This window comes from Magnolia sinica, unplaced genomic scaffold (assembly GCF_029962835.1).
Source record: "Magnolia sinica isolate HGM2019 unplaced genomic scaffold, MsV1 ctg349, whole genome shotgun sequence".
NCBI classification, from domain to species: Eukaryota; Viridiplantae; Streptophyta; class Magnoliopsida; order Magnoliales; family Magnoliaceae; genus Magnolia; species Magnolia sinica.
In genome coordinates, this window is record NW_026682815.1 from 181,704 (window position 1) to 196,471 (window position 14,768).

Consider the following 14,768-nt stretch of genomic DNA (forward strand, 5'->3'; position numbering starts at 1 on the left):
GTTTGTTTAGGAAAAAAAATGAAATTCTTTACTATAAATATATATATATATATATATATATATATATATATATATATATATATATATATAAAATAAGACATGTATTGAAATACAATAGACTAATGTAATAATGAAATATTATCATGTATCGAACCGACCAACCCTGACTTGGGTCGGGCTTGGGTTGAAAATTCCCAACCCAAGCTTGGGTTGTGTTAGGGTTGAGGTATAGTAACCTTGGGTTGGGTTAGGGTTGAGCACCAACCCAACACGCCCGACTTTTAGCCCTATGCACTGGTGAGGATACATGAGTCATTGGCCCCACTTGTATGGATTGAACCTACCAATGTAAGGTACAATATCCCTCCATCCTAGCTATGCATCGATGGACAACTTCTCCTCGTTGAGACAGTGCTAACCATGCAGCTTGTGGCCTTTGGATGAACAGTTGTGAGTACTATAGCTATTGTCTACATTCAACCAAAATGGCCAATGATTTATGATTGAGATTACATTTGTGATGTGGTGCATCTATGATGGCCCCAACAAACTAATGCTCTGAGTCTGTGAACAATGGGACCACTTATACAAGATAATAACATGAACTTATAGTGCATGTCATTGTTAGTCTCAAATCAACCATGTGGAACACATGTGAGGTTCATGGGTGCGCCAAAATTGATTGGGTTTTATTCAAACTGTGAACACCAATCCTTAACATCGAGATAGAGAGGTGTTCGGCTGTAGTTTGCCGTTTGTCTATTCAGTTAACGATCATGCGCCCGTTACTTAAGTGACTGGTAGAGGTTGGGGCTCTTTCTCCAATGAATGTTTGGTTGTAGTTCGACCGTTCGTCTATGCAGTTAACGATCATGCGCTCGTTACTCAAGTGATTGGTAGAGGTTGGGACTCTTTCTCCAATGAACTCTTTTTTGCCTTAAAATTTTAAGGACTTTCAAATGTGCAATAGTTGTACTGGTCGAATGGAAAAGGTTGGAGATGGATATGTAAAAAAGATTTGTAACTTACCAATACAACAGGATCATCGACCTAGCTAAAAGTAGCATAGTGCAATATGATCAACCTCTTCTTTATTACTTTGTTAAAGCCACTTTTCCATTTCTCTTCCACAGAGGTAATCTTCTCATCCAATTTTGAAGATTCTAATTTTTATTTTTATCTTAGGCCTGCTTTTCATTCCACCTCTTCTTCCGATCTTTCCATCATCGCCATGCTCTGTCCAGTTGATAAGGAAGAAAATTTCTTGATCAACCATTAATCTCTTGATTGAACATATTGGAAGCTAGATAAGATCCATTAATTGAAGTCAAAACCTCCTCAGGAATGGGTAGCTTAGTACCAACGTGTCAAACACCGATTCTCTATTCACTGGATCGAGATCGGAATTTCCGAATGTATCCATTTATCAACTTGCTAGATAAATCCTAATCTAGCTCTTATTCTCGCGGCAACCTATTTTTGGAATTGTCAAAAAAAGAGTTTCCATGATAATATGTTGATATGACATATCTCAGGTATCTCTTGTGGAATTAACATATATATTTTTAACTAGATGATATGCTATGAGATCAACTATAACTTGTCCTTTAACAACTTTATAGGGAACATAACTAAAGCTAAACTCTGATAAAGTCATAATCCATTTTCCAATTCAACATCTTATTATAAGTTGTGTTAACATATATTTAATGACGTCGGTAGAGGTGATTACATGAACAATGTTGAACAAGAACTAGTATCATAATTTAATAAATGTGAAATACAAAGACAAACAGAACTTCTCTACTTGTTAATATTGAGTTTTGGCATCGTTCAATCATCTACTTAGGTACTAAACAATTAGTTCTTTTTTATTGTCATTCTCTTTTGCAAACAAAACTCCAATTGATTCTTTGGCCGCTGATATGTAAAGCCAAAGAGATCTTTCTTTACATGACAAATCATAACTGACGACTTTATTAAATACTCATTTATTTTGTTGAAATCTTGCTAGTGACATTCTTCTTATACAAATGTTTCTCCTGTTTTTAGCTTAATCAATGGAAAAAGAAAAATGTTAGTCCTTCCTATCGAATTTAAAATAAATACGATATGATAATTAACTTGACCAATAAATCTATATACTTTCTTTTTATTCTTTGGAGACTATGCCTCAATAATTTCCCGCGCCTTATTTCGTTCTATTTCGATACCTCTTTGATGCACTAAAAACTTAATGGAATTTCTTGTCGAGACACCAAATGCACACTTCAGGGTGTTCTTCAATTTGTGCAATCTCATACACTCAAATGACCAATGTAAATGAGCAAGGTGGTCAACCAAATCACATGATTTGATAACTACATTATTGATATACACATCTAGTATATGACTGATCATATCATAGAATATAACATTCATGGCTATCTGATAAGTTGTTCTGGCATTCTTAAGTCCAAATTATGCAGTATTATTTTCTAGCAAAACGTATTGTTATCTCTTGAACATTAGAAAACCATTTTTGCAACATTTTTTCCCATAATATAAATTTGATTATAGCCTGAATGGCCATCTATGAATAGTATTATCTTATGGCCTATTGTCCGATCAATTAGTTGTTCGGCAATGAGTATGGGATAGTCATCCTTCATGGTGGCATGATTCAGATTTCTGCAATCAATGCATATTCATATTTTGCTTTCTTTTCTACCACCAGAACTATAGTAGAGATACTTTCGGATCACCTAATCAGCTAGATGAAGCCGACCATTAGGAGTCTTTCCACTTCTTCTTTGAATTTGGTTGTAACCTTGATAGTCATTCTTCGTGGGGGTTGCTTGACTAGTCTGAACCCTTCTTTAATCGGCAATCGATGCGCGACTAGCTTCCGACTCAGGCTTGACATTTCATGATAATCCCACATAAAACAATATTCATAGCAGTTCGACTATTACCTTGTGTTCTTTTGATTATAAACAACCACTGATGTATGTTGATTACAGCCAATTGTCATCTCCTAGATTAACTTCGATCAATGGATCCTAGATGTCCGCTTTGTTGAAGTAATAAAGTCCCTTGATATACATTGATACACTACACTCCAACAGCTTAAGCTTTTGGAGTAAATGGTTGTTTGCCATGGTATCAAAGTGGAAGTCATATGTTCGAATCTCGAGAGTAGCAAATGTCTCGCTAATATATTATTCTCCCACGGGGGGTCAAGAAAATAAGGTCCAGCCCAAGGATCGGGAAATCAAGCCCGGCCTATTTATGGTGTACACGTCCCTCCACCCTTATCAGTATGTTCTCATGCAGAGTTCCCACTCTGACAGCTTAAGCTTTTGGATGATTTCAGCTACTTTTTTGCTTTTTCTTTAAGGCCATATTTATGGCAACTTTTTGACAATGTAAGACTACCTGGCCGATACACAACTAATGTTCTCGGCGCAGTTAATTCTTTACTGAAAGTTAGACTTATATCTCTTATCTTAATCAACATATTTTTCGATACTAAAACTCCAATTGGTTGACCTAATCAATCTCGACCTGTGAAAATTATAAGTCCAAAATCGTCTTAGTAGAGGTAAGCCTCTGATGTGTTGGACTCTGCATGAAATGGTTTATTATCAATCAAAACCAATTCGACATTTCCTTTATTACAAAATATAAGGAATTGATGAAAGGATAAAGGCATACAGAATTTCACATGGATCCGGTCTCATCGGAGGAGAGCATTATAGTTAGATGGCGACGACACTATAAAGAAAGCCGTTAATGCTTTCTTATTTCCGACGGTTAATTCAATCCATAAAATCCTTTAACATTTGTTATACCAATAAAATCAATGATTGTTACTTCCGTAGCAATCATGTCATAATAAGTCTTCTATAACTTTTTCAACGTGTTTTTCAGCAAGATATTAACTACCACCACATTGTCTACTCAAATACATGAACAAGACACCCATTCATCTGTTAATATAAGTAGAGGTTTAAGATGCCATGACATTATATATGATGGTTGGTCGAAAACTACCTTTTTTGTACCTTATTCAATAGTTACAGTTGATTTTTTTAAGGAAGGTCTTCCTGTACTATGTCCTTTGATTTGGTTATAATGTTATATAACTCTATGGATTTCTTAAAAGGATGCCTCTATGCCCTTCGATTGATTTCATGTTCTGTGTTGCTCACTACTTTAAATCTAAGGTTAGGTATGTACTAAGATCAGCAGTCCGATACATTTCTATCATGTTAGATTAGCCAAACCCACAACCTCATGGACTAAAATGGTTGTTGAAGCCCAATTCAGGTAATGCTAGGCATTTACACTAGGGCTGAAAGTTGGGCGGATTCAACCCGACCGACCCATACATGATTGACCCAACATTGGGTTGGGCTTGGGCGGGATGTTTCGGGTTTGATCTCAGGCTTGGGCCATACAAACACCAACCTAATAAAACTTGGGTTGGGCTCGGGTTGAGGTCTTGGGTTGCCCAACCCAACCCGAACCCGATCAATATATAAGTTCCTTATAAATTAATTATAATTGAGTGCGGATCGTCTGTATTGAAGGCACAGGAAATTCCAATATCGTTGGGTTTCATTGGTCCACATCATTTCCGATTACTCAAGCTAACAAGATATGCCGGATTTCTCTTTCCCAAATAAATTGCTTGATACACCGTAAGACTTTTAAAGGATTATTTATCCTATATTTTAGCATGTTTGTTTATAAAAAATGAACTTATTTATGATGAATAACTACACACATAATTAATAAAATTATAGGTATAAAAAATAAGATGTGTATTGAAAATATAATAGACTAATGTAATAATGAAAATATTAGCATATATCTACCCGACCGACCCAGCCAACTAGACCGAGCCCGCTTGGGTTGGGCTTGGATTGAGAATTCCCAACCTGAGGTTTGGTTGAGTTGGGTTAGGGTTGAGGTATAGGAACCTTGGGTTGAGCACCAACCCGGCCAACTTTCAGCCCTAATTTAGACATGTCCATAGCTCATGGGCTAGACTTGGACATGTGTAGGCTGGGCCGTTCACTGCTCTGGTTCATGGGCTGAACTTGTGCTGATGACCTCAACGTTGGAACACAGGCTGCATGCCATTGACGTATGGATTCAAATCCACATGGCAAGTTTATACACAGGGCCCTATCACGAATGTTCCCTGGACTGAAAATACAGCAAGTGCAAGTGAGAATGGGCAAAATCAAGAGCACGATCAATGCCCTGGGTCTGGGCTTGCATTCCTGGGCCTAGCCCAACAATACACAAATCAGGTCAGGAATTTTAGCCCAGATTTGGCCCAATAAGTATATGCAATTTGCAAAGATCAAACGTGGCCCAAATCAAAGTTTCAAAGCCCATAAAAGTGGGCCAGGCCCAAACAGCTTGGACACTCTTTTTAGTGACACAGCAAGATGTATCAGGAAGCCAGCCAATGTATGTTGATATGGTCTGTTGGTCCAATTTCTTTCAATATCCATCTCTTTCATCCATGTCTGGCCCACCTAATCTAAAGTGGACCTGCCTGATGAGATGTACTAGATAGAGTTAACTTAGCAGGCATCTAATCCATGTTACTTCTCCTTAGAGTTGATGGGATGGTTTGATGGGCCATGACTTGAAATTTACATTGAGCTGATGATTGATGATCAAAGGTTTAATCTTCTCGTTCTCATTAGGTGTGGCCCAAATAAACAATGGGATCTGTATATCTGATGAACGACTGTCTATTGGGTTTTCATAGAATGCGGCCTGGATCATAGCTACAATGCAGGGGCTCGTTTCCACCATTGGATGGTACAATTTGGTAGGGAACACTGAGAACATACTATCATTGTAAGATCTTTCTTTTTCCACACAAATGGGGCCCATGGGATATTGATCTAGACCATTGATCATGACTGGAAAAATACTAGCCCTCAGCTATCTGTCCTCATTTTCAGGCCGTCGACGTTTTTTTTAAAAAAAAAAAATTATTATTAACTGTCTCTTCAGAGTATACTGATATAAGGTCTAGGAATCTCTATCTCTGGTGATTTTCCTTATTTCCATTTCCATAGTAGGCCCCCATAAGATCAAACGGTCTGGATCACTAAAACATGGGCCCATTTGTACCACTGCATCAATTTGTTGATCATATCACCAGGTGTTTTGCAATGCTCCGGAGAATGTATGTAGTCTTCCTGACGATTTTCAGTTCCTTTTAGTGGGGCCCTAGCTTGATAATCCAATCCACTGATATTATGTGTTCCATTTTGGAAGGCCAATGCACCGGTTGGGATCTTAGAGCCATTGGCTCCACCTGTATAGATTGCACCTGCGAATGTAACGTACAGAATCGGTCCATCCCCACTTCCCATTGACGGACAACATTTCTTCAATCAGACAATGCTAACCTTTCAACTTGTCCAAAGTCGACGAAAATGGCCAAAGATATATGGCTGGGATCAGATATCAGATATGGTCCGTTCATGATGGGGCCCAACATCAGTGAACTATGGGTCTACTTATACACCATGATAACTAGATCTTATCCGGTATGTCATGGATATCTTCATATCGAAAATCATGTAATATATCTTTCCTAGCGGAATGGAATAGTGTACTGAAACACTCTAGCTTTGTGGTACACCATGTTTTATATATAAATCCACTCCGCCCATCAGGTGAGAACCATTATTTGACAGTATAAAATTAAACATCAGCCCAATAGAAAAACTTCATCCTGATGAGTCACAGCTGATTAATGGGTTTGATTAAAGATACACACTATGATGGTCCCACACAAAAACCTATGGTTGGCATCCCATTTCCATCAATCCCTTTGGTGTGGCCCACCTGAGTTATTTATATGGTTGAATTTTTTATCCAGGTCCTAGAATCAGAGATAGAAACCTGATGATACGGGTGGATTTTACATACAAAAAAGATGGTGGGCCGAACAAGCTTGGTATTTTAGGCTTTGCTGAAGAAAAGATTAGATTCCGTTCTACCTTTGATCATCCGGTGGTCCGTTTTCATAAGCCCTAAAAAAAAATAATAATAATAATAATAATAAATAAATAATATAAAATATATATATATAAAATAAAAAAATAAAAACCTGATCGTTTCTTTTGTATATAAAACATGTGGCCAAGCTGATGAGCGGACATGCTGGATTTCCCGACTCGACCTTACTAAGACTTTTTGACTTTGACTTGCTAATGTTGACTCGTTGACTTTGACTGTTCGATCGGTCATGAAGGGACATGGATTGCCTAGTGCTGCAGTGCAGCACAGCACGGGTGTTTCATATCAACGCGGTCCATCCATTTTTCCGGCTGATTTTATCGTATGGGCCCAAAAATTAAGCAGATCTGAATCTCTAGTGGACCGCACCACAGGAAATAGGGGTGATTGAGTGACCAGCATTAGAAAATTCCTGAGGACCATAAAAGTTCTAGATCAAGCTAATAACTTTATTTTCGATCCCTTCATGCAGGTCCATGTGACTTTATCAACCGGTTGGATGACAAATAAACATTGAGTGGGCATTTAATTACCATAGTTTCCTGTGTGGTCCACTGAAATTTTTATCTGAATATTAAAATAAACTAGCAAAATGGATCGATAACGTAGATATAAAACACATATTATGGTGGGTCCCGCATTCACGAATTTACCCAAGTTGTGGTTTGGATATTCAAACGAGAAATTGACCACTGTCAATGCAACTTCGGACACACTATTCGCAGGCTAAAATACTTGCGAACACAAACTATTGCTACGGATTATGTTCGGACACACTATTCGCAGGCTAAAATACTTGCGAACACAAACTATTGCTACGGATTATAACCGTAGTGATAGGTATTTAGCCACTGTCAATGAAAAGTGGATTGTTACTCAGTACAATTAGCGTACTGAGTAAACTTTGTGAGGTCTATCATGATTTATGTATTTTATCCACTCGATTCATCCTTTTTATGGGATAATTTTAGAATTCTAGATAAAAAATTAAGTATATTCAACGCTCAAATGGACCACACCACAGGAAACAATGTGAATTGAAGATCTATCGTTGAAAAATTCTTGAGGGCCACAGAAGTTTTGGATCAAGTTTATTTTTATGTTTTCCCTTCATCCATGTCTTTAAGATTGTTTGAACAGTTTGGATGACAAATAAACATCACCGTGGGGCGTAACAAGGTTTCAACGGTGGAAATCATTATTCCCACTGTTTCCTGTAGTATGATATGCTTGATCTTTGGATATTCTTCCATTTTGGGCTCAACGCCTTAAATTATATGGAAAAACGGATGGACGGCGTGTATAGACTACATACATTCACGGTGGGGCCAACTGAGTTTACTCAGTACGCAATCCGATTTCCCGTGAATGAAGGGCATTTTCGTCTGCAAATATTATGTCCGTACAGAATAGTTTACTTTGGGAAAGTAAAGTTTGGGAGCGCTTTGAAAAGAGGCCGGGTAAAAGGTGGCGTCTACGGTTGTCAATTTCTCTATCCAAATCCATCACATAGAAATAGATAACTGTACAATTAGATAATGCCCACATTGACAATCCTCCATCCTGTTAGCACCTCAATGGATGGGTTATGGACCAAATCTCCATGGCACAATCGTATCCGTCTAATCAGTGGTCGGTGTTCATATGCCCACTGTATGTAGCACTTCGGTCCTTTTATTCCCTCTAGACAATAACAGCAATGATTCACATTCACATTCTAACTGTTACTTAATAGGATGGGGTACCCATTATTCTCTTTATTTTGAGAAGTATTTCTTCTCCTGATATTTATAATACAATCTACCTGTCTTAAACAAGATAAAATAAAGGAAACGAACATATTTCCCATAGATCCAAAACTAGAACAATATATATCTAGAGCTACTTAGAAAAATATCAAGCAGTTTTATTTTATGTCAGAATCTTCTTCAATGTAACTGCAAATGTAATCTTAGTAGTTACTGAGGTGAGATGAACCTTCACCTAACAATAAGGGCCTATTTTGTCTCTGCCGGTGAATTCCAACCTTGAGATATAAGTCTTTAGTTGCATGCAATTCCATGACAATGTCTTTCATCTCCATTCGTTCCTTTGGTGATTCTGCAGAACACAATACACCAACGCTGACCAATGAAACCAAGCAATCATGCATTCTATTTCTCAAATTATTATGATTTTCACTGTCTTGAGTAGCTTCAGCATTTTCTAAGAGAAGTGTCGGATCTATGATCTCCATTACTTGCTTGGGAAAAGCTGACTTAGCAAAGTGATGAAGGCTCTGATTGTCCTTAAACATGTCATCAGTTGGCCGCTTGCCAGTGATCATCTCCAGGAGAAAGATCCCATAACTATATACATCTCCATGTGTGGACGCCTTACCGCCCATCCCATACTCTACCATATAAAAATGTCACATATAAATGTTAGGCAACTATTTAAAGAAAGATAAAAATAGTGGTTAGAGATTGAGAGGGTGAAAGTGATATTTAATTAAAATTTTACCTGGAGGAATGTACCCAATTGATCCCTTGATCCCAAATGTGCTAGTTTGATTTTGAGAGAAACTTTCTGCAGCTTCATTGAGGAACCTTGATAAACCAAAGTCACCCACATGGGCAACCATATCATCATCAAGAAGAACATTGCTTGGTTTTAGGTCACGATGAACGATCGGTGTTTGGGAATGATGATGAAGATAATCCAATGCCAAAGCAACATCAATGGCTATATTTAGCCTTTGCGTAAGATTCAAATTCCTCAGTTGAAGTTGTTCATCTACATTTGGATGCAACCACTTCTCCAGACTACCATTAGGCAGATACTCAAACACTAGAGCTTTGAAATCATTGCCATTAAAATCAATGCTCGAGCAAACCGTTAAGATCTTCACAAGATTTCGATGTCGGATGTTTCTGAAGGCTTCACATTCAGCTGCAAAACTCTTAAAAGCTCCTTGCTGTAGGAGGTTGAGTACCTTCACTGCAACAAGTGTTTCAAAGCATTCTAGAACTCCTTTATATACCGAACCGAAACTTCCCACACCAACTAAATTAGCCGAAGAAAACCCATCAGTTGCTTGAAGGAGATCTGCATAAGAAACTTGTAACAACTGATTCTCTGTGGAAGATGGAGAAGAAGCTCTCTTTGAAGAATTTCTTCTCCAATAAAGAGCTGCAATGATAGATGACAGGAGAAACGAAGATAAAACCACAGTAATGACTGTGAATTTTACTCTGGGAGAAAGAGGCTTTCCTCTGTTCTTAGAAGCTTGCTTAGGGCACCCTGGCAATTGTAGTTCTGGTATACCTCCACAGAGTTTTCTATTTCCATCAACTGAAATTGCGCTGGCATTTCTAAAGATCCCTCCTTTGGGCACTTCACCCTCAAAATTATTAAATGACAAATTCAAATACTCTAAGAAATGAAATTCTTCGAAATACTTTGGAATCTGCCCAGACAAGTTATTGCGCGAAAGATCTAGCACTGTGATACCTTTTAAATTCTTTAGAGACTCTGGAATTGTTCCTTGAAACAAGTTTCCATGCATATAAAGCAACTCCATGCTTTGACACTTTCCCAACGTATCCGGAATTTCACCTGATAGTTTATTCTCAGAGACGTCCATTTCCCTAATATTTTCTAAGTTATCAACTTCCAGCCGGAGAGACCCAGTGAATGAGTTACCAGACATGTCGATTTTAGCCGCGCCAACTTGTTTGAGTATGGTACCATTGAATTTATTTTGAGAAATAATCAATGATTCCATAAATCCCCAATTTCCAAAACTCGATGGTATACTTCCATGGAAATCATTTCCAAGCAAATAAAGTCTGCTCAATCGAGTAATATTACCAATTGAAGGTGGGATTCGACCTGAAAATTTGTTTACAGAGAGACTCAAGACTTGCAACTTGTTAAGCTCCCCAATAGCATCTGGAAGAGTACCCTCCAAGGAATTCACTCCCAGAGCCAAAGCATACAAGTTGATGAGATTCTCAATTCCCTTGGGAATAATTCCAAATATTTTATTTTCTCCCAAACTCAGAATGGTTAGCTGTGTTGAGAGATTAGCAATGGAGCCAGGCAACTCACCATAGAGATTATTAGAACCTGCACCTATAATTTTTAAACTAGTGCAGTTGGTCAGTGAAGTGAGGAATCTCAGGTCATCACCCTCCCTACTTCCAAGCTGATTACTCTCGACATTGAAACGGTCGAGATCCGAAAGACTTCCTAGATTCACAGGCACGGATCCACTAAAACTGTTGGCGCTGAAATCAGCAAGTCTGAGACTTGTAGCATTGGATAATGAAATTGGAATTGCTCCAGTGAATTGGTTTTCTCCTAGAAGAAGCCATCGTAGCCGTGGAAAGGCAAGGCCCAGGTTGGGTGAAATGCTTCCACGTAGCCTGTTATTTGCCACCCCGAACAGCTGGAGAGATGAGAGATTATAAATCGATGATGGAATCGTACCTGAGAACTGATTTCCACCTATTTCAATAAAGGCCACGCTTGCCAAATGACCAAGCTGGTTTGGAATTTGCCCTTCAAAATTGTTAATTCCTAGATCAAGGAAATTGAGAGAGGAAAGGTTCCCAAACGAAGGTGGAATGCTTCCTTTGAGATTATTGAAAGCGACAGCAAGATAAATGAGCTTTGACAAAGAACCAAGCTCGGCGGGAATTTTTCCAACGAGCTGATTCCACTTCATGTGAATGGTTAGGAGTTCTGAGCAGTGGCTTAGATTGGATGGAATTTCTCCTTGTAGTGAATTTTTAGTCAGGTTGAGAACCTGAAGACGGAACAGACGGCCGATTTCTTGAGGGATTTCGCCTTGGAATTTGTTTTTGGAGAGATTGATTCTTCTTAGGAAAGAGAGATTTCCGATGTGAGGTGATAAGTGGCCCACCAAGCTGTGGCCCGTGAGATTCAAGATAGTGACCCTTTGATGATGGCGGCGACTGCAGCTGACTCCCATCCATCGGCAGAAATGGAGAGAATGGTTCCATGAGCTCAAGATACCGTTAGGATCTTCGGAAATACTATCTTTGAATGCGAGCAATGCGAGTCGATCGGTCTCATTTGTAGACTCCGACAGTGAAGAGGAGTTGAGGAAGATTGCATGGAGTAGGATAAATGACCAAAATACCCTAGGCCTGATATGTGAGGAGGACTCCATTCTCTAAAACGTAGAAATTGAGAGATTGAAGTGGCTCCGATGATGGCGCTACATTCATCAACCTTCCCTATTTGTAGAGTGAATGCACGTCCTCGGTCGAGTATCGTATGACTTCTCAGCACATGACATAAATGCCAAGTGCAATTGCTCAACTCGCAGCCACACGTGCCAAGTTGAGAAATCCAAGCCGATCATCAAGCTTGCCCCAGTGAGAAGATTCTGTGATGCGAAAATGAGGCTGGTGAATTAATCTTGTGGGCCACACATGTACTTTGAATGTGGACCTCTAGTGGACGGTTTGTGTTATCGTTGGCTTCTTTTGTACACGTTAATCTAGTCAAGTTAATGTACGATCCTGAGTTTTGTACCAAAAATAGGTGCTAAGGGTATGTCTGATGAGCGGATTAGATCCGGCAAGTTGGCATGTGCGTAGCAAATAGCAACCACATATTTTAGAGATACGTACACGTGTTATACGCTAGGTGAGGCCGCGTGTCTCTTTGTGCTGGCTGCTGGCTATCATGTCAATCGACAATGCCATATGCGGTGTGCGGCCGCCCTTCTCGGGAAACCTAAATAAATAAAGAAAAGTTCAAAAAATAAATAAATAAATAAATATGAAGCTGGCACGAGTATCGCAGAAAGTGCAATACCATTTTGGTTTATATGGTGGTGTCTTTTATGAAAGAAAGCGGTTACAACTTGGAGGAGACTTATCACTATTATTTCTTGCAAGTGGATGCACATGGAAATGAAATATCACGGATACACGTGATGTGTTTGTAAACGAGGGGCGCACTCAGACATATATATTATATTTATCTACATGACATGACATACATTATAATGATATGTGAATTTGGATTTGTGATTATCCGTACGTTGGTATGATGTGCGTAGATCAATAGATTTTATTTGTTTATTTCTAATTTATGTTGAATTTAAGCAATAAGGAGTATTATTTCTCCATAAATCAAGTTATTCAATTATCGATTTCTAATATGGGTCATTAAATACTTTAATATTATCATTTGTTAATCAAAACTTACCGTTGATATAACCTTTCAACATTAGATAAACATATTTGACGGTCAATTTTCAATTTGGATTACCAAAACGTAATAAACTAACCATTATATCTCTATATCCAATCGTTCACATTTCAAATTAAAATTTTAATCCATTCAAATAAGCCTAATTTATTATTTAAAAGTGAACTAATCACCTAAATCTAGTGGTATATATTATGGAAAAATATGATCCGACCACCTTTAAGTTCGGCCCGGCCTAACTATGGTTATGAATGGCTGGACCGAATAAGCTTCAGGGCCAGCTCAGCCAAACAAGCAGGCATTCCAGAGATATCATCGAAAGAGATCAGTGAATAAGACCGATCCGAGCAATGGCGTAGAATAGGAGGCCTCGGATAATTAAATTTGCCGAAACCATCCACAAATGAACAATCGTATGATACCCTGACGACTCCAGTTTAGGGCACTCCCAACTGACCTAACATATCCCAGGCTTGGTTCAGGAGAGATCAGATCGACCCGTCTTTAGTTAACCAGTTGAGTTAAGATGGCTGAGCCGAGCTTATTCCAATAACGCATGATAGCATTGAGTGACTTGCCACGATTATGGGGTAACTAACAACACAGTTACATGCATAGATCATGTCTCAAGGCTGAGATCGTGCCAAGATCAATGGACGCTCGTATCCCGCTAAATAGTACAAGCAGGAATCTCATCTAACGAAACAAATATGCAAAATCTCTCACCCAAAACTCCACTTACACAACTTAGACCTAAATTCCTAGCCTGATTTTGACATTGGAGAGTCCCCTGTCCTCACCAGGGTCTCATTTGTACTTCTCCTGTGCAGGCACACAGGGCTCAGCACAAGAGCTCTGAGCTCAGTGAGGGTGAGTTAAATTTCTGCATCAACAACATATATTTATAAAACACAATATATTCAAAAATCACTTTGTATATATCCATTTAAGAAACCAACTGTATAAAAATACATGAATACGATCATAACAATCTAAGTCTCTAATTTTAACACATCAACCGACCATCCATTACATTTGCATCTGCCAAATGAGTCAGCCAATTAGTGAAATAACCCACTCCTTTCAAAGCTTGTAAGGTATGTGTCAAGATTACTCATTAATTTTTACATTAGATATATACACAACTTGTCTTAAATTGCAGATTGATAGAAGCCATTAAAATGTATCTTTTTCACCATTTAGAATTCTATCATGATATTTGGGGCGTTTGATAGAGCTCGTTGGAGGGCGCGCCGTGTCCAAAATCATCTGATCAGACGGTAAAATCATACTATACATGCATTTGAAATAAAATAAAATAAAATAAAATATAAAAAGAAAAGAGATGAGAAGCCCGTGACCCTGTAAGCACTAATATGTTATATTTTATTATATATCTAATATGAGTGTGGACTGTTGCGAAGGCAGGAAAGTTCAGTGTCGTCAGTCATCATTGGTCTATTTCGTCGCCCATTGACTACAGCTGGCAAGATACA

The 14,768-nt window shown here is 38.4% G+C and overlaps 1 protein-coding gene across 1 annotated transcript; it reads right to left on the reverse strand.

Annotated features, from left to right (window-relative positions):
* Positions 1 to 8,992: 8,992 nt before the first annotated feature.
* On the reverse strand, positions 8,993 to 12,245 carry LOC131236273 (probable LRR receptor-like serine/threonine-protein kinase At3g47570). The gene is made up of 2 exons (XM_058233395.1): positions 9,544 to 12,245; positions 8,993 to 9,435 (listed from the first exon to the last, which is right to left on the reverse strand). The coding sequence occupies exons 1-2, from the start codon at positions 12,218 to 12,220 to the stop codon at positions 8,993 to 8,995; spliced, it is 3,120 nt and encodes a 1,039-aa protein (XP_058089378.1). The 5' UTR covers positions 12,221 to 12,245.
* Between the last annotated feature and the right edge of the window lie 2,523 nt (positions 12,246 to 14,768).